The 18,588-nt window shown below is 47.4% G+C and overlaps 2 protein-coding genes and 1 non-coding gene across 9 annotated transcripts; 1 reads left to right on the top strand and 2 right to left on the bottom strand.

The window, feature by feature from the left end:
* Positions 1 to 1,582: 1,582 nt before the first annotated feature.
* LOC125976129 (glypican-5) lies at positions 1,583 to 12,244 on the bottom strand. Of its 4 annotated transcripts, XM_049732051.2 has the most exons (13): positions 11,942 to 12,241; positions 10,780 to 10,941; positions 7,833 to 8,383; positions 7,470 to 7,652; positions 6,516 to 6,679; positions 6,329 to 6,388; positions 6,109 to 6,231; positions 5,967 to 6,044; positions 5,604 to 5,724; positions 3,701 to 3,836; positions 2,979 to 3,085; positions 2,746 to 2,856; positions 1,583 to 2,020 (listed from the first exon to the last, which is right to left on the bottom strand). In XM_049732051.2, exons 1-12 carry the CDS (start codon positions 12,111 to 12,113, stop codon positions 2,758 to 2,760), a joined length of 1,956 nt encoding a protein of 651 aa, XP_049588008.1. In that variant the 5' UTR covers positions 12,114 to 12,241; the 3' UTR covers positions 1,583 to 2,020; positions 2,746 to 2,757. The 4 variants fall into 4 exon arrangements, 3 of the variants coding, with proteins under 3 accessions (XP_049588008.1, XP_049588007.1, XP_049588009.1); XM_049732050.2 differs by having other exon boundaries at positions 1,583 to 2,856; positions 11,942 to 12,240; XM_049732052.2 differs by lacking the exon at positions 5,967 to 6,044 and having other exon boundaries at positions 1,583 to 2,856; positions 11,942 to 12,239.
* Positions 12,245 to 12,771: 527 nt separating this feature from the next.
* trnam-cau (transfer RNA methionine (anticodon CAU)) lies at positions 12,772 to 12,844 on the bottom strand. Its single transcript has one exon. It is a non-coding gene; the product is annotated as a tRNA-Met (tRNA).
* A 344-nt stretch (positions 12,845 to 13,188) lies between these two features.
* Positions 13,189 to 18,178, top strand: nasp (nuclear autoantigenic sperm protein (histone-binding)). 4 transcript variants are annotated; one of them, XM_049724803.1, is made up of 15 exons: positions 13,189 to 13,357; positions 13,674 to 13,721; positions 13,784 to 13,900; positions 13,992 to 14,072; positions 14,228 to 14,349; positions 14,799 to 15,131; positions 15,330 to 15,388; positions 15,464 to 15,537; positions 15,619 to 15,692; positions 16,137 to 16,325; positions 16,414 to 16,577; positions 17,134 to 17,205; positions 17,282 to 17,356; positions 17,610 to 17,735; positions 18,011 to 18,178. In XM_049724803.1, exons 1-15 carry the CDS (start codon positions 13,320 to 13,322, stop codon positions 18,032 to 18,034), a joined length of 1,596 nt encoding a protein of 531 aa, XP_049580760.1. In that variant the 5' UTR covers positions 13,189 to 13,319; the 3' UTR covers positions 18,035 to 18,178. The 4 variants fall into 4 exon arrangements, with proteins under 4 accessions (XP_049580760.1, XP_049580787.1, XP_049580777.1 ...); XM_049724830.1 differs by lacking the exon at positions 14,799 to 15,131 and having other exon boundaries at positions 15,336 to 15,388; XM_049724820.2 differs by lacking the exon at positions 14,799 to 15,131.
* The last annotated feature ends 410 nt before the right edge of the window (positions 18,179 to 18,588 follow it).

The raw sequence follows: 18,588 nt of genomic DNA, 5'->3' as shown, positions 1-18,588 counted from the left end.
TAGAGAATTGTCCATATAGCTGGGAGAGGCTCCATCTAATCCGTGACACTCGTGAGGACACACGTCCGTTATAGAGAGTCAACAGCAGTCAATTGTACGCAAGCGCAATAAGAAACAACTTGAAGCTTTTGCCCTCTCCTATTCCATTTTTGAACAGCAGCATTTTGGGCCATCAAATGCAGGAGGCATTTGGACAGGGAAATCACTCACCGCCGGGGGATTGGGTACCTTCTCTCTCGCTCGCTCGCTCTGCGCGGTGATGGATGAGCTGTCCCACACTCGTTGGCCGCATCCAACATGCTTGGAGTGGCAGAACCTGGAAAGGTCACTGGAGTGACAATCCTCGTGACACCTTGGAAATGCCCAACAATCCTTGCATAACAATCAAGCTGCTTGGGAGTGACTATATTCTGCTCAGGACCAGATGAATAAATGCGGAGGACCAGATATGGATGCATCCATATTTTGGTTTGCAAATCAAATTGGCATTGCGCAGTGGCTGTGACCGGATTTATTTGAAGACAACGGGTTATTGACAAGGCCTCACTCTGACTCAAAAAAAGCTTGGACTACAAATCACATTTCTATTGAGTATTTTTCCAGGTGGTAATGAAAAGAAAAAAGAACGAAAGAGAGAGAGAGAGAGAGATGTCATCATAGCTAGTAAATGACACCTTCCCAATGGTGCCAGTTTTTGTCATGGGAAAAATCAAAAAAAGTCATTCAATTCATCAGTCGCCGGATGACTTGGCCACATTCCACATGGACAGAAATTCAATATGAGCTCTGAGATCTGTGGAGTTAGCTCAAGTGATACCTGGCTGCTTCATGTAAGCGTGTGAATGTTGACTGCTCAGTGTTGGCTCAGCTTATCGTATCAAAGGCGGCCGGCCGGCCGGTAAAGACTTCAAATGTATTCTCAATTGGTCCAACTTGACACCTCGCTCCCACATGTTCTCACACATCATTATCACGCTGATATAATGGGCTCTTTGTTTCCAAGTGCGTGCCAGCCAAGCACCAAAGCATGAAGATGTTAAGGAAGAATCAACGCTGGGAAGGAAGCCTGTTGGAACCTGCATTCAACTTTCAAATATGGTTTTCGTAAGCTCATTTTGGGTGGCAAACCGTAAATCACGTGGGAAACATGAGTGACATTTACACCGTGATCGTGTATCACTGAGGTGCTGAGGCAGCAAAAAGGATCCGCAATCATCATTGGCTGTTCTAAAACACACGCGCACGCACGCACGCACGCACGCACGCAAGCCAGGAAACAATCAATCTTATAAATGATGAAGCTATGTCTCATTTAATACCTTACCTGCCACTCAAGATAAAATCACTTGGCTACTACCAATAAACATTGACATAATGGCATGAGAGTGAATGATTGGCTGGGGTCCAGGCCAACACAGAAGGGAAAAAAAGCTCATCTTAATAAAGCTGGCTATGCACTCACTTATTGCAAATGTGAGACGAAAATGTACATCGTCATTTATATACGTACGTATATATGGAATGGGTTCAGAGAAGTCATTTTCTTCAGTCTGACCACACAATGACCAATAAACAAACGAGCTCAGATTCAACATTTTATTGATGAAGTCAAAAGATCCAACAGAATTCAGGCAAACATGTTCAAATCTAGTCAGAAATAGATTTCTTCAATAATAATGGCAGGTTGGTTTTCAGGCGCCACGAGAAGCAGCAGCAGCGGCAGTCAAACATTTCCTCCATTGCTATTAGTATCTGGCAGGATGGATGTTAATGATACCTTTAAGAAGTCAGTCCCCCCCGCCCCCCCGCTGACAGATGTGCAAAATGTCCTTCAGCTGCTTAACTGGCAGCCTTTTGAATATATTCATCAGCATTCAACTTGTCTACCTTGCTGCTTTGCACGCTAGCGTTGGCTCGATACGTATTAGCGGATGAAGATTGTGTGCCACTTCAATCATGTCGGGAAAATTGGGACAGGCTGATGGAGTCGACCAAATTTGTCCAGAAGCCTGTAATCCCTCTTATTTGGAAAGAAGAGGGCAGCCGTTGAAATAAAGAAAAGAAAAGATGAGTGCTGTCTGTCTGTCAAAGAAATGCTTGTCTTCAAAGGAATAGCTACCGAGATTGATTTCTTTCTTTTTATTAGTGAAGAGGGCCAGGGGAAAACAGAAGACCAAAATGTGCCTTGTATTGATATTGAATGGCGACAGAAGGCTGGTTTCGACTACGAATGCCATTTGTTGGGCAGGATTGACTAAAAGGCCTCTGCTTTCAATCATTCCGCATTGGATCATTCAGATGATTTGTCATAAGGCACGATGAATGTCTCTTCTACCTCGTTTGAAATCATGTTTTTTTTTTTCAATTTCTGTCTCGCATGAAGGAATCACATTTCTATAACGACAAACTACAGCTGTCCCGGATCTTATCAGTGTGTTTAAAAAAAATGCAATTAATACCTACAGGGGACCTACTATTTATACAAAAACAAATCATCTACATATAGTCTTTATATAAATATATAATACATAGATTTGTATTTACACCTTTATATTCATCTATTCTAGAAGAGTTAAATACAAGTGATCAGAGAGGTCAGTGCAAGTCATAGCAAATGCTCAATCAAGAGTTCATCTTCCACCATGATGACAATTATCATTGTTGTAAAGATGAGCGGCCCAACAGCTTTTAAACGCAGGCTCATTTCAAAGTCCCACGCACGCACGCACGCACGCACAGACTCACTCATTTCGCAGCTTAACGGCTCCGCAATCGCGACAGCAGCAACGGGACGGCGGCCAAGCTCAAATGTAGTCGTTGGGCAGCCGGCGCGCTGGCCGATCCTCTAACGGCCACCTGATATGTGAAGGCAAGAGGGAAGAGGCCAATCAATCCAAGGGGAAGAAGGTTGCCATCAGTCACACCAGAGCATCCTGCCATTTTCAAAGCCATTGCGTTGCCAGGATGCCATCACCTACCAGTGGGGGAGAGTCCAGATGAGGAGGAATGCGCTGGGGAGGGCGAAGACCAGCCCGGTCCTCCCTCACCGGACTGCGGCCACTGGGGAAATCAGACGTGTCCAGACCTAAACATAGAAGCGTGGATATTGCTGGGATGGACTCCATATTGGGTGACGTGTCAAATCGAAAGACAAGTGGGCAGCAGGAACAGAGGACACAGAAGTACATTCTTTGATACATCTGGATTTTACTTTGGCTATACCGTTTGGGAAACAGAAGAGGAGAGAAGATGCCATGACGTGTACATTATTGACTAACAAAACACGTCTGAGGATTGAGGAGGGAGGGAGGGAAGGAGGGAGGGAGGGAAGGAGGGAGGGAGGGAGGGAAGGAGAGAGAGCGAGAGAGAGAGAGCGAGAGAGTGAGAGAGAGAGACAGGGTCGAGCTGCTCTGAGTCGAAAAAATCAATCACGTTTAATCACAGAGATGAGGAAAATGAGAAATGACCAAATGGAAGCTGGACAGAGGAAAGGACTCTCCTCTCACACCATGGTGACATGTTATCATGATGACAAATATGCATCTGATACATCACGAGTAAGGTGGGCACGTTTGAGCTGGAGAGAGAGGCCAGAGAGAAGGCTGATGTGCGTGCTTCATGCTTCAAATACATTTGGCAAAGTAAGAATGTCCAATCAATGTGCAAGATACAGATGTGGGGGAAACGAATGAAACCTCACCAGATGCTTCACAGCCATCTTCATCATCACAATCATCTCCGCTGGCCCTTTCCTTTTCTGTTTGCGCACTCCCTCCGTCCTCTTCCTCACCTTTTCTTGCGGTTTGGTGCGCCCAGCCGAGCTCCGCTAAAAGTTCCTAAACACGCATTAACACGAGTGCATATTTCACAAGTCACAACAGTACTCGAGTGAGAGCTCAACATTTATGGAGTACACGTACTATATTCATCCACATTGATTGACTGAGAATGTTTTCAAGAGTAGGACGAAGGAAATATACGTATTTTGCTTGCACATCATAAGACACAAATCTTTCTCATTCTGCTTCAGTCACTACTTTAAGTGTGGGTGAGCCAACCAACCAAGCCACCAACCAACCAACCAACCAACCAACCAACCAACCAACCAACCAAAACTCCTACCCACCCACCCACTCCTGCATTCCCTGCATGTGACCTTCGCACCCAGAACAAATTGAACGTGAGCGCACTTCTAATGAAGCCATCACCGGCCGCTCCGTCGTTTGAGAAAAAAGATGGCCGCAGAGCAGCCAGGCCACTGACCTTTCCTGCTTCTCACAAGGTTGATTGTGCTTGTACACACAAATTGTAATTGCGAGCGACTAAGCTAACGGAATCCCATTACGCCGGCCCCAAACGGGGCCCGCTGCTCCAAAGGTCTCATGAAGAGAGGAAGATGAGCGAGGCCAGGCAAAGACGAGCCACAATCACGTACGGGGGTCGGCTGATAGACAATTCATATTTCAGCCGTGCCTCTTTGTCATATTTAGCTCCTCCATTGACAGTCATGAATAATAATGAATGAGGCTTTGAAGGAATGAATGGCTGTGAGGACCTGAGTGAGCCATCTTCCATTGAAGGTGACTTTGATGTCGCTTAACTCAAAGCTCACGGACAATTGGATGGACGATAGCTTGGAAATGTGGAAAAACTCAAGTGAAAATGTCTATTATGTGGAAGATGTCAAACTAGCTGTATGCTTTATCATCTTATACTGCTGAGACTTTTTGCTTGGTAGCTAATATGTCAGAAGTTCTAGCGTTCTTATCCTCACGTTGTTTTTGTAATATCTCTGCAGAATCATACTTTTGCATGCAACATTTGAATCACACATAACATTAATGGGCCAATGGGTAAATAAATAATGACTGGTGGCTGACTCTGCATTTTATGCATGTAAACGCAGCATGAGTAACGTGATGCACGGAAAGCCCTTCAACAGTGATCAGACGCACACATAAACTCCCATCAATATTTAACTACATTAATAACGGAGCAGAATTTATTGGCTCGCCTTGAAAGTGAAAGTGCACATCCGCTTTTGTAAATGAACATTCCTATTAAAAACATGGCTATTGCCATTCATTCCAAAAGGGGAAAGGTCATCAAAGATAGGACTGGTTTGTGTTGCAAACTCGGTCACAAAGACAATTCAAGTCCAAAGTCAAGGTACGCTCGTTCGTCGAGCAGTGTCGCTGGCGAGTCTCCAACGCGGGCCGTGGATGATTGATGAGTAATGACTGCGAATCCTGTCATGGTATTACCAAGCCGTCAAAAGCTTTGAGAGTGCCTGCCGCATCAATCAGCTGGAATTGCTCAATGAATGTATTACTGAACGTCATGGTGATGTTTCAATGCATTGCATTAGGAAGCAGCACTCGGCTTACACGTGACTGAAAGCCAAATGAGGGTCAATACACATGACACAAATTTGTCCTTCAAAACTTGACGGGACTTTGGCGCCATAAAGCATTTGACCTGCGCTGCGCTGCGATGGGATGGGATGGGATAAGCCTGAGCGTACACATATAGTCAGTCATACATACGTACGTATATCCAGTTTGGAATGATGCTGTATGTTGCAGCAGGGGTCTTGTGTGTACCTGTGTCAACTGCTCCAGTCTGTGTTTTGCCGCCCGTAGGACAGGATCAGTATTGCGGACGCTAACTTCCGGGTTGTCCCTCTGTGCTTTCAAAGTGCTGGCAACCACGCGACCTGCATAACTACAGCAGTAGGTAGATTAGGTTACTTGGATTAATAAGAGCTCATGGCTTCTTCTTCGTAAAACAAATAGATAGATAGATAGAAGTAGAAAAGCGCCTCATCCGCTGACAAATGTTGACAATGAATGGTGTTGGAAATAAAAGGAGGGAATCGTGCACAAGCAAGCACAAGTCGAGTGAAAAGGATTACAATACAGATAGAGATCTGTTCCAAGGGAGTGTTGCATGGTGGAGATACATACACCTGAGGGGGAACGACAATATGTGGAATGTCAACAGCCAGACTGGCCTGGTGGTCAAAATCATGACGAGGCTTCTCTCTAGTGGAATACATTTGCTATTACACTCCAATCAGAGTCAACGCACGCACGCACGTACGTTTACCTCTCCACAACGTCTCGGCCGCTCCAACACGTGTGCTGCTCAACCTCCGTCTCGCTTTCACAAAGCATCTCAGGGAGCTCGGAGAAAAACCACTGGTACCGCTGAATAGAGCCCTCAAACTCCCTGAAACATATTGTTGGAAAGCCATTTTGTTGGTGTCGTGTTTGAAGGTGCTGCACTTCCAACGGCAGCGAATGGGAACCGATGCACGACGCAGTACCTTGACAATTTCTTAAGACTGCGGCTCTTGTCACCTCTCGACCCTTTGAGAGGGAACGACCTACCGAGAGACAATCACGTACGTGTGCTACTTATGTCATTTCCATTCCATTGAATTTGAACCTTGCAATGATATTTACTAGTTCCAAACACAACTCATCAGAGCAATGTCCACGTATGCACCTCACCTCTGAGTCTGGAGCTGAAGACTTGGAAAGCCCAAAGAGGTCAGGGGCGTCCTCTTTGAGTCTCTTTGCATCATCCGCCCAGTAGCTTTTGTGACATGGGAGGTGTTAGGACGTCCGCTTATCATCACGGGACCAGCTGCGTGTGTCCCGCACACCTTCTCGACCTGAGGATGGAAAAAAGAAGGATCCATTTTGAAATATCGACCTCGCGTGCTGACGCCTGACCTGTGTATTTTCTTCAGCTTACCAAAAATACCCATGAGGCAAATCTGTTTGTTGTTGCCAAAAATGACCCGCGGCTTCACTTCCCAAAGTTTTACGCAGCGAACAAGAGTAAAGTGTTAAACCGGTTTGATGTTAGCATTGGCAAAGGCGGAATTTAATGAAGTGCTATTCTCTTATTAGCGTGTGCGTGTTTGTTTCGCGCCCAGGAATCCACTCCCCAAAATCCACAGTGTTGTGGCGAATGTTGGCCGCATTCTCTCTTGCTTCCTGTAACATTGTGTGCGGGCTGGGCTGGGCTGGGCTGGGCTGGGCTGGGCCGGGCCGGGCCGGGCCGGGCCGGGCCGGGCGCTGTTTGTGTGTCGTGTGTTTGTCCAGAGATTAGCCACAGAAACGTTCTCATCACTCTCTCAGCCAGCAGCATTCTGGGTATCGGTCGTCCTGCCAACCGCGGCCTTTGTCTGATGCTGGATTTGAATTCACACGCAGAAAGACTGAAGGAAAGAGCAGATTCTCGAAAGAGGGAATCTCTTTTTAGCCCGTCTAGGTGCGGGGCTGTAAGGAGGTCCAAGCGACAAGCTGAAAGAAAACCGCAGTCTTTGGTCAAAATGCTAGGGACAGAATGACGTATGGCTGTGGCCAGGATTGAGCTCATTCCGTTTGATTCGAACATGGGACGAATGTGAACCAACGCATGACGTCTGTGCGACTGCTCTCAAATCTACTACTTACAATGGCAGTGATGCGTGGCCCGTGCAACTGGGCGTGCAGGATGGCATCGTTGACATGATTGCGGACGGCCAAGAGCGCCAGCTCCACGCTGTTGTGGTTGCTGCTGGTGGCTAAAGTCGCAGCTAATCTTTGGAGCAATAGGACCAAACTTCTCCAGGGTGCGGCAAGTTCAGATATCCCCACCTAGAATGAAGAAGACGGTTGACGAGCCACGATTGGAGAGGACAGACAGCTGAAGCGCCGTTTCACTTTGGGGTCCGGAATTTGGGAACCGCGTTAACCCCGAAAGCCAAAGTCTCGGACGTAGCGGTCGGCGGAGGGGGAAAGGCTCGCGTGTATCCCGACGGGAAGGGCTCCACTTACCAGACATCCTCTCATAACATTAACACAGAGTCCGCTACAGGGCCTGATCAATGTCAGCCCTCTGCAATGGGAGCAATACTGCATCCTCACTAAGCCCCGGCCACACTCTCGGGATAACGTGGCCTTCTGCGCGGCATCCACCACGTCCCCGGCCAATTTGAGCAGGCGACTCAGAGTTCGGCCCACTCGGAGCGCCCGAGAAAGACTGGCGAGCAGAAACGGAGGGTGGGGCCCAAAGGGACTGACATCCTGCCGCGTCATCCGCAGGCACTCTTCCTGAGCGGCTGAGGACGAAGAGGAAAAAGAGGGAGGCCGCGTCTGGCCAATTCCAGGGTTGAGAAGTCGCCCGTAGACCAGTGGGAAGAGCTGGTTGAAGAACGTCCCCACCGCTAGTTCCAACGAGGGCTTGGGCTCCCCCGAGAGATGGCCACGAATGTCAGTGAAAAGCTGAAGCACGTGCGGCCGACACTCTGATGCCAGGCTGGAGTAGGCGCTGTCAAACAGGTTGCTGGTCAAATTCGATGTAAAGGAGACCAGGGAATCAAAGGTGTCTGGAGAAACCACAAAACAGATGGTTAGCAAAGGCATTTGTTTCCATGTCCATAGACCGATGGATGGAAATGTCCATTTTCTCTCAAAGGCAACGCGCAGCATCTCAACCTTTGATGCTGCCGCCGCCGCCGCCGCATTCTTTTTGCTGAGTGTTTACATAGCCCAACGTTGGATGACGTGTGCGCCCCAGAATAAACATAGAGCTTTTCTTCAAGGTTGCATATTTCAACCGACAACAACACATGATAGCCCCGATACCAATTTAGCCTGCTCAGCAAGCCTCTCTAGTAGCAAGTGTGCCTCAGATGCTGTCTTGTCATTCTTCTCTCCATTTCCTTCTCATGCTGCCTTTTGAACAGGAGCTGCCAAAGCGCTACAGCAATGAACGGGCTCGGGCGATTGGGCCGTAGCGCCTAACCTTTGTCCGGGCACTACGAGGCGCCTCAGCCAGCCAATTGTACTTACAGTTTCCCTATTCGGGCGTCTACTCAAAATGTTGACCAAATTGGGAAGATGCTGTTTTAAATAGCCAAATAAGTGCGCCGACCGAGTCCGAGTGGTAGAAAGCTTCCACTCCACTCCCATCCCAATCACCTCCACCTGTACTCATGCTAAGGACAAGATGCTGATTTCCTTTCCTTCTTGCGTGTCTGATTGGCCATCCAAATAGAGTGATCCAAAAGAGCTTAAGTCATCAAATTGTCATCGGCCAACACATGATAATGAGCCTGACCTGTTCACTGCACTGCCCCGCCCCCTCGCCATCTACAGTGACTGTATGACAACAGCGTGTGCCTATGTTTGAAACTTGCCATTTAAACACGCTGATGTCAATCTAATGGCATCCCAACACACACACACACACACACAGCCAAGTGGGAGAGGAACGGAACGGAAGAGAGAGAGAGAGACCTAATTATGTGTGACTTTCAGCACCTCATGGGTCACTTAACACATTTGGGTGCGTTCAAACAACTTTGTAGAGCTGCAAGCACCTGGCGAGCGAGCTGTCAACATAACGGTGCTTGCTCTGTCATGCAACACAAATCATCGCATTTCAATAACAGCGTATTATCCGTCTGTGTGCACTTTCTTTTTTTATCGTCTGAGCAGAAAGGGTTATCTACAAACAAAAACAAAAGGATCAATTCAATACGCTTTCAGTAGCGTACGGGGCGTGAACGTCCGCTCTTGATATGTTTGCATGCCCACGCCTTGGCAATGCTTACTCAAACACATCACACAGCATCAAGTGACAAGGCTAAAACTCCTGGGCTCTCTCGCCACGTGTCCTTCTCTCCGGTCTGGGTGATGTGGGTGATAGGGCAACGGGGTCTTCCACGTGCAGACGGAGTGAGTGCGGGCGGGATTGGGACCGGCTGTAAACAGAGCCTGATGCGCTCTGGGCATGTTTCACTTACTTTGTGGGCTCTCATGAGAGCCTTAGGATTGCTTGAGAGACAGCTAACGGGGGTGGGTGTGTGTGTGTGTGTGTGTGTGTGGGGTCCAATCAATTAGACCCAAAATTCCTCTTTCATTAGGCTTCACCTCATCAGACAGGAAAGATGAGTTGCATATTATATTTAGCAGACACTTTTCCTCACTAACGTAGAGAATGCCCAATTTCGCTCGATTGATCATGTCTGCCTCATTATCCACGGATCGTCTGAATAACAGCTGAGAAAAAGGGAGGACAAAGACTAGAACTTGTTTGCTCTGTCTGTCTGGGTCTCATCAACGCAAAGCATCTAATAATGTGTGCAGCCCATGCGTATCGCACACGCACACGCACACGCACACAAGTACTGGTGAGAGAAAAGCGGACAAGCAGAGTATTCTCCCTCCTATTGAAAGCGGGCCGTTGGAGAGCGGCTGTTGCCCGTGACAACAACACTTTGGTGGGGATACGCGCTGAATGTAAACATTCTTCAGCCCTTGCGCTCTCATCGGTCACGAACAAAAGCTAATTATGGCAGCCTCGGACGCAGATTGACACAGAAAGCCCAGAGAAAGATAGTAAGCAAGTTTTCCACTTCCCTTCTCTCTCAAGGGACATCAGTTGTTTGTTTGGCGAGCCACTGTGGCGCCCCACTAAATAACTGGCCTCACACCATCAAACAGACACAAACTAGCTATTTCATGACGGACGGACGGACGGACGCACAAAGTCAGCATGACATAGGGCTCGCTGGGGTCCTGGAAGTACTTGACACAATTGTTCCTCTGTTGTCAATTCAACGCGCCGGTGGTGTTTATTCAACGGAATAACGAATGTCATCTCTTTACGTTTACGTGTGGGTGCAGTCTCACGGTTAGCGCTTGTATCCGCCCCCCGCTTCCGAGGCCGGATGGTCAAATCTCACCATTGGCCTTGCGTTCGTCCGGTCTACCTCACCTTGGTAGGCTTTGCTGTGTCCGGCAATCAGGTACTTGAGCTCAAAGCTGAAGGATCGAATCTTCTGCTGAGTCTGGCTGCGAACGGCAGCCATGTAGGCGTCTTCCATCTTACTGGTACAGCACCCGAGACCAGAGTGGACACACACTCTGAGAGACTCATCTGAGTGGACGACAAACACATTTAGCATTTCTTTTGGGTGGGTGCTCGCGCAAATACCACAAGTGCCTAATATCAGCAAGAGAAAGAAACGATGTGTCGGCAAGCGCGATTGGGTGTACGTGTGCGTGGATGTGCATGGTGTGCGTGTGTGAGATGTTTTCCAAAGTGGCAAGCAGCTGACTAAGATCAAGGGGCAGAGGGATGACAGGAATGGACTGTACACCAAGCTATGACCCGACACCTATGCACCATGCACACACACACACACACACACACACACACACACACACACACACACACACGCATGCAATTCCACCCACACCGTTTTCCGTATTTTCATACGATTTGTGAATCCATTTCCACAATGATTCCGAGCCACTTCCCCACGCTATTTATGAAGGAAAGCAAATGACGTACGTACATTGAGGTCAATCCGTTTTTCAACTCTACTTACCAGGGATGCCGCTGATACAGTAAGAAAAAAAATTGCACGCTGTCTTGATTAACAACTCCATATAGTATGTGGAAACAGCAGCGCCTGAACTTTCCATTTTGAGAAAATACGTATTCACTTCAAGTCCTGTGCCAAAGCAACGAAGGCAGGCTTTCGATGTCATTTTCAAGAGAAATTCTGGCCCACCAAAATGATGGTGCCCTCAATTTGGAATTTGCCATTGTGTTACAAAAGAGTCTAAACTCAGAGTTTGTTTTGATTATACGTAATTGTCACCAAATGATTCGTTTTTGGAAATCAATTTTAAAATATTCATAACCTTGCATGCATTCTGCAAAAGATAATCAACAGATAGAGATTTAGACTTAGAGAGAGAGAGAGAGAGAGAGAGGGAGAGAGAGAGAGAGTGAGAGAGATGGCAATTCCCAGCACACAGTTGGCAGTTGGCAAGAGAGAGAGAGAGAGGGGTGCATTTAATTTGCAGCTTTTTGCATGTCCATCCAATGGTCAAGCTCTGATGTCCCATCATGAAGGTGATTTACTGACCTGTTTGGGGAGTGTCTGGCACCAGTTCCACCTGGCCTATTTGGCGCATCATGTATGCTGTCTTCACCTCATGACAGCTGTCGGCATCGGCTGATCTACAGCCAGGTGTTGAAGCTAAGTAGAAAAAAATCACCCAGCACAAATCCACGTTTGGTAAGACAGCACGGGACATTGCAACATCTCAGAAAGTCAAGCTAACGAAAGGTGGGCACTGGATGACTACCGAAGCATTCCACTGGACACTGGATGATAGAGTGAGTCTATGTGAAGCCCGAGACTGCCTGGAGCCCACTCTTAGGCTCAGGCGCCCCCCAGCCCACCAGCCCACCATCTCTCTCTCTCTCTCTCTCTCTCTCTCTCTCTCTCTCTCGCTCGCTCTCTCGCTCTCTCGCTCTCTCGGTCGCTCTCTCTCTCAATCTCTGTTTCCGAATTGTCCTGCGCATTGAAATGTTTTCAACTGCATCAATTGATGAGAACCCGACCGAAAACACAACCCGTATGAGAAAACGACTGAAGGGTGATTTAAAAGTTATTTCCCCGGTTGATCTTGATCCACATATTCTACTCCGTTTTACTATGGTAGCTGTTTTATGAATAAAACAAAAGCTAGAACAAAATTGAGCATGGGTACCACCTACCGTTTACTCTGTGACATCACACCATTACACTCTGTACATGAGTGTATTATTTGATTTATTTATTGGATTCGTAAAGAAGGAAAGCGTTAGTTAACATTGGCGCAATTGGTGTCTTTTCAAATGAGGCAAATGATAATTGCAATGAAAGTCATCTCCGTAAATACAATACGAAAGGGGAGATCAAAAATTCCTTGCCCCGAGTGAGGATCGAACTCACGACCTTCAGATTATGAGACTGACGCGCTGCCTACTGCGCTATCGAGGCCTGTAAATGCGGTCGCTCGCTTTTATGGTCAAAAATGAAAAATAACGAATGAACGAGCTGTCCCAAGCACATTTATTGTTCCATAATGGCATGAATACCGTATCGTAAACCCAAACTAGCCGAACAAAAATGCATTATGCACCAGTGAATGTGTTCATAAAGCAGGCTTGGGCAAACAGTTGGGATCAATAGGCATTGCAATGTTTTTCAGTGTAGGACTTGATCATCAAAGTGGTGCGTGGGCCAGCTTATTGAAAACAGCTGGGGTCGAAGCGAGGGATACTCATTTGTCTGTTCCCATACCCCTTGAATGCATCACGGGATGTGTTACGGTCCCTTTAAGGACAATCTCCCGCCTTCCGAGTTGAGCGGAAATAGCAAGAGTGTTTTTCCTCTATTTAAGCGCGCCAACAAAGACTGTGCGTCGCATACGCGGCACGGTTGTGTTGCTGTAGTTCCAGCAAGCCTCCGAAAGATGTCAGAGGAAATGTCTGTCGCGTCGAGCTCCGGGAGGTAACGCTTCTTTGTCATTTTGCATTTGAATGCGCGAGCTTGATCGTTGCTAACGCTGATAGCCTCGCGTATGGCTGCCATTCTTCTTGTGCGCGGGTGTTGACGTGCTAGCGGAATACGTGTTATCTGACGTAACTGTTTCGTCCCCGGCAGCTCTTCCAATGCTAACATTAGACATGTAGCTAACAATCTAGCTCGGCTGCCGTGCCGTGCCGTGCCGTGCCATGCCATGCCATGACTCGAAGGGAGGACGTGAATGGCCTCCACGTCGTTGATCTTGTCAAGTGACTGAACGTGCGTTAAATGTGTTTGACAGTGGCGTGGATGAGCAGCCGTGCTCTTCGTCAGCACCTGCGACAGACAGGTGAGTGTGCGCGTCCTTCTCGCTGGGCCTTGTGGAACACATCAACGTGTGCGTTTGTGCAGCTCTTCTGGTGACGTCATGGAGGAGGCAAAGAAGCTCATCGGCACAGGCAACAGACATCTCGTGATGGGTGACATTGTCGCTGCAGTCCGTGTCTTTCAGGATGCATGCAGCATGTTGTAAGTCCACGTGGGTTTGGGCAACGGAAAGGTGCAATCTACTCACGGTCGTCACCTTGTGTCTCCTTGTGTCACCTTGTGTCGGTGGCAGAGCCGCCAGGTATGGAGACACAGCAGATGAATGCGGTGAAGCCTTTTTCCTGTGTGGGAAGTCTCTACTTGAGCTTGCCAGGTAACCAAAGTTGCAAGTAGTTACCATGTTATCTTAATTGTTCACTTCCTGTCACGCTCTACTCACTAGTACTGTTTGTCTTTGTCAGTCCATGATAAATGAAGAAAGCCAAGAGTTTCGTTTACGATCACGTTGACTGCATTTTTGTCTGACAGGTTGGAGAGCACCGTCCTTGGAAATGCCCTGGTAGGAGTCCCAGAAGAATCTGATGATGATGATGATGAGAAGGAGGAGCAGCCCACTAACTCAAATATTGAGAGCGCCAATAACCTTGACGGTAAGGAGCGCTGTTAGTATCCAGCCTACTAAATCGGTGACATCTCAGCCCCTGTAGCAGATAGAAATGTAATTCCAAAAACATTGAGAGCTTGCACAATTTTTCCAAATTCTACCTTTCTCCTCAGGGACGTTGGGTGCGTTTCAAACGATTTAGTGCGCCGTTCTGACTCAAAGCCTTTCATATCTTCTTCCGCAAACGTATGTTTTAGCCACAAATCCCAAACAAACTAATAGTTCCCCTCGTTCCATTGTCTGAGTCAGCCCCGCGTGAAATCCCGTTAAAGAAGGACGCAGTTTCATATTGGAATCTTTTCTAGTAATCTTGTCAGAATTGAAAGGCTACACGGGTCAAAAAGGCCCAAGTTCCATAACCACAGGAGAGTTAGTGCAAATGTTCTTTGGTAGAAAAGAAGCCAACCTAATGTCCTACATGCCGCTCTGGTGCAGAAAACACTCGCGATGAGCTTCGAAAGCAGGTGTATGATGCAATGGCGGCCGAGCCCGAGGCGGCACGCTGTCTTGTGGAGAGCGGCACAGAGGTGAAGCGGGAAAATGGGCTCGCAGAGTCGCCGACAGAACAAGCTGGAGCCCACTCTGGAGAGCCCGTAGACTTCCAATTGAATGGAGGCGCAAAGAGCGCGGCTGAGGAAGCTCAAGTCAACGGCGTAGCCAACGGCGCTGGAGGGGCGGCCGAGTCTCCCGAAAAGGAAGCCAAGACGGAAGACTCTGACGAGCAGGCTGAGGCTGAAGAAAGCAGCAAACCTGAGGAAGAAGCAGAGGGCAGGCAGTAGAGCTTTTGATGCGGTTGCATGATGGGGCAGCACCATCCTGGGGGGGTGGGGGTGTGTGCATGTGTGTGGTTATTTTTTTAACAGTTCACATGCTGGTGTTAAAGGGAACTCTCAAATATTTCAACTCTACCTTGAGTTCATTTGCACCTTTTGTGGCTGCTTGTAAATATGACTCCTTTTCTCCCAGACGAAGACGACGATGATGACGACGACGATGATGGGGAAGTGGACAAAAATGGTGACAAGGTATTTTGCGTTTTGGAAATGCCGCCTTTTGTTCAAGTGAAATTGTAATCCTTTCTTTGTATGGCACAATGTCAGGAGGAGGAGGATGACGTTGACAATCTGCAATTGGCTTGGGAAATGCTGGAGGTGGCCAAGGTCATCTTTAAGAGGCAAGGTGCCATCCATCCATCCGTGCGCTATTTGCGTTGCTCTTGCTCGCTTTCACCTACCTTTTGTCTGAATTGCTTCAGAAAGGAAAGCAAAGAGCAGCAGCTCATGGCAGCCCAGACCTTGTTGAAACTTGGAGAAGTTGGCGCAGAAGCAGGTATGCTTCATGTTGTTGGGGCCTTTTTGTGCTGAGCATGTTGGAGGAGCAGCTGAAAGTCACATGACTAGAACTGACTGATGAGGTCATTATCGTATACACAAACAAGACGGCACCTTTTGTCCCCCTCGTAATGTGGAGGGCCAGATGTGGTCATTGGTGGCGAGCTGCTACTTGACTGCCCACTCGTGCTTCGCCAGTGAAATGAAAATGGCCTTTGTGGCAATTGTAAACATTTGAACGGCATAACACTACTCCACTGGCATCTTCTCTGTTGTGGGAACAGAAACATTAAAAGCATAACTTGGGTCGCTGTTCATTTTGCTGCTGCTGCTGCAGCCCGGAACTGTGCGGCTTTGGAATATTTGCTTTTCGCGAGTGACCTAGAAGTTGTATTGGGCTTTTCAAACGTTGACCTCGTTTGTGTCGACTCTCGTCCCAAAGGAAACTATCCTCAGGCGCTGGAAGATTTCCAGGAATGTTTGGCCCTGCAGCTCAAGCACCTTCCTCCTCACAGTCGTCTGCTGGCCGAGACCCATTACCATGTCGCCGCCATGCATTGCTACATGGACCAGTATGGTCAGGCCATTCAACACTACAACAGCTCCGTAAAAGTGATTGAGACCCGCTTGGGTAAGACTGCACATTTGCACAAAATCCAAATACCTGACCAGGAGTCCAACGCACGAGTGCTGCAGTACTGATAGTAGACTTTGTATAGCCATGTTGCAGAACTTGATTGATGCGGCAGAAAGCACCGAAGAGGCGACCACTGAGATGGAAGAACTGAAGCAGCTTCTGCCAGACATTAGAGAAAAAATAGAAGATGCTGAAGAAATCCAGAAAACAGACAGTGCTGCCTCCCAGGCCGTCCAACAGACGCTTGTAGGTCCACAGTAAAATAAACCAAATGCTCAACGTTTTGTGCTATTCATTATTTTTATTCTACATATTTATTGTAATATGTTGTTGGTGCAATTTGCCAACAATTGCGTTCAACCACAATGCAACTTCAAGCCCGACAACTGCTCATTAAAGAGGATGAAATAAAGACGGCAGGTGTCAAGCTAAAAGCCCAGGAACGTGAAAAGGCAAATCATGTTGACTTCATGATCCTAGCCAACATACCACCGTTGCAAATTGTCTTTTTTTTTTTTTTTTGCGCTTCCTCTTTCAAAGTAAACTCTAGTTTGAGTGATTGGTATACATAGTCATGATGGGCTTGCAACGGAAACCATAACTGCAATCGAGTTGACAGAAGTTGAAGTTCTTGTTAAAGATTGTCATCAAATATATTTTGCAGCTTATCAAGCAATTTCAAATCTATGCAAGTGCGAACTTCAAGTGTTTTGGGCGGGACGGGAGAATATAACCTTAGTATTTTTTTGGTCTTGGTTTTTGCCCACGCCATCAAGCATCTAACTCTGTAACTAACCTGCAGGGCGGCGCTTCAACCTCATCAGCTTCCCGGAGTGAAAATGGCAGCTCTTCAGCCTTTGCTGGCCCCACACAGGTAAGAGAGCCGCGTCCGCCACCAAATGTTAACCTGACCATCCGAATTCACGGTAAAACCAAATGCTCCATCGCAGATCCCAATGAAAGCGACAGATGGAGCATCATCTTCTAAAGTGGCCTCAGACATTTCTCACCTAGTTAGGAAAAAGGTGAGGGCTTGACATGACATGTTGATGGATGCATTTAGGAACAAAAACCTGATGCATTTCATGATCTTGTGTCCGTTGAATAAGGTTTGTCAATTTGTGCTGTTCTGCTCCTGCAATGTCCAAACTCATTGTCGTGTTTTGAGGGGCATGTGTAGTGGATTAGGTGGTCATGCCGTTGACTTTTTCTTTCCCCAAATCAAGGTGGAATACAGTTGAGGCTTTTCGTCTTTTTTTTTTGTATATGTCAACACAGAGGAAACGAGAGGAGAAGAGCCCAGTCAAGGACACTGATGCTAAGCAGGCCAAACAGGAAGCTACACTTAACGGCACTGGAGACTCTAGTGCCAACAACGGAGTTGAGGAGCAAAAATCACAGGAGGCGAGTGTTGGTCTTGGATGGATTGTTTGGCAGTAGCTAGCTAGCGCGCGTGCCGGCCAGCCAACCAGCGCTGCTAATCTTGTTGGAATGAAGCACGGTTTAAGGCAATTGGTAAAGCTAAATGCCTTCTGCCGGAAGAGAACACGAATAGTGTTTTTTCCTCAATGCGGTGTACATGATCAAACGTGGCGCTTTGCACAAAGCACGGCTCATTTGCGTACGGGTGTCCAAGCGCATGAAGCTGCAATTTGCTCATTGATTGAATTTCCTTACAGCCTGCGGTCCAGTCTTCAGCGTGAGCGGCCCCCTGGATCCTGTTTTTTCAAGACCAGCATGCTTGCCCGACTCTTCTTGTTGTAAATAAGATCCATTTTCATAGCTTTGTCTGTCCAGTTTTGTATACTTGCAGTAAAACAATTTGCAAATAAATGAATAGAAACAGATGTCTTTATTCGTTTTGTTCAACTTGTATTTTAACAGCAGCGTTCAGACTGTTCTGCGTTGAACTGCACGGTAACACTGCCGTGAGGTGGCGCCAGTCTATACCTCCCACAATACAGTTAAAAGGATGTTTGTTAGTCCTTGTAAGTTGTGTCATCCGCCCTGAAAAGCCGATGTCTAATACATAAAAGTCATCATAACGGCAGCTCATTTGGTGACCAGGTTATCGTGGTCAGATAGAGTTCATATGTGTACTTGCATATATCTTTTTTTTTGTATTTATACCGACCGCAATGTCAACCTGATGTCCCTTTTATACCGTCACTTGCAGCAGCACTGCTATTACATTAAGTGTTGAGGATGGGCTCAACACGAGCTGCTGCAGAGAACTAAAATATTCAGCACACATAGA

This window comes from Syngnathus scovelli, chromosome 10 (genome assembly GCF_024217435.2).
Source record: "Syngnathus scovelli strain Florida chromosome 10, RoL_Ssco_1.2, whole genome shotgun sequence".
NCBI classification, from domain to species: domain Eukaryota; kingdom Metazoa; phylum Chordata; class Actinopteri; order Syngnathiformes; family Syngnathidae; genus Syngnathus; species Syngnathus scovelli.
Note: the sequence above shows the minus strand (reverse complement) of the source record. Positions and strands in the feature narration are given on the sequence as shown.

Bases quoted from the DNA above. Each gene is read 5' to 3' on its own strand.
- LOC125976129 (XM_049732051.2), bottom strand. From the start codon at position 12,113: ATGTCCCGTGCTGTCTTACCAAACGTGGATTTGTGCTGGGTGATTTTT. The intron at 10,942-11,941 runs GTCAGTAAATCA...TCGTCCACTCAG, and splicing joins GCCAGACACTCCCCAAACAG to ATGAGTCTCTCAGAGTGTGT. The intron at 5,725-5,966 runs GTATGTATCTCC...CTACTGCTGTAG, and splicing joins ATTGTCGTTCCCCCTCAGGT to TTATGCAGGTCGCGTGGTTG.
- nasp (XM_049724803.1), top strand. From the start codon at position 13,320: ATGTCAGAGGAAATGTCTGTCGCGTCGAGCTCCGGGAG. The intron at 13,358-13,673 runs GTAACGCTTCTT...TGTGTTTGACAG, and splicing joins GTCGCGTCGAGCTCCGGGAG to TGGCGTGGATGAGCAGCCGT. The intron at 14,073-14,227 runs GTAACCAAAGTT...TTTGTCTGACAG, and splicing joins TCTCTACTTGAGCTTGCCAG to GTTGGAGAGCACCGTCCTTG.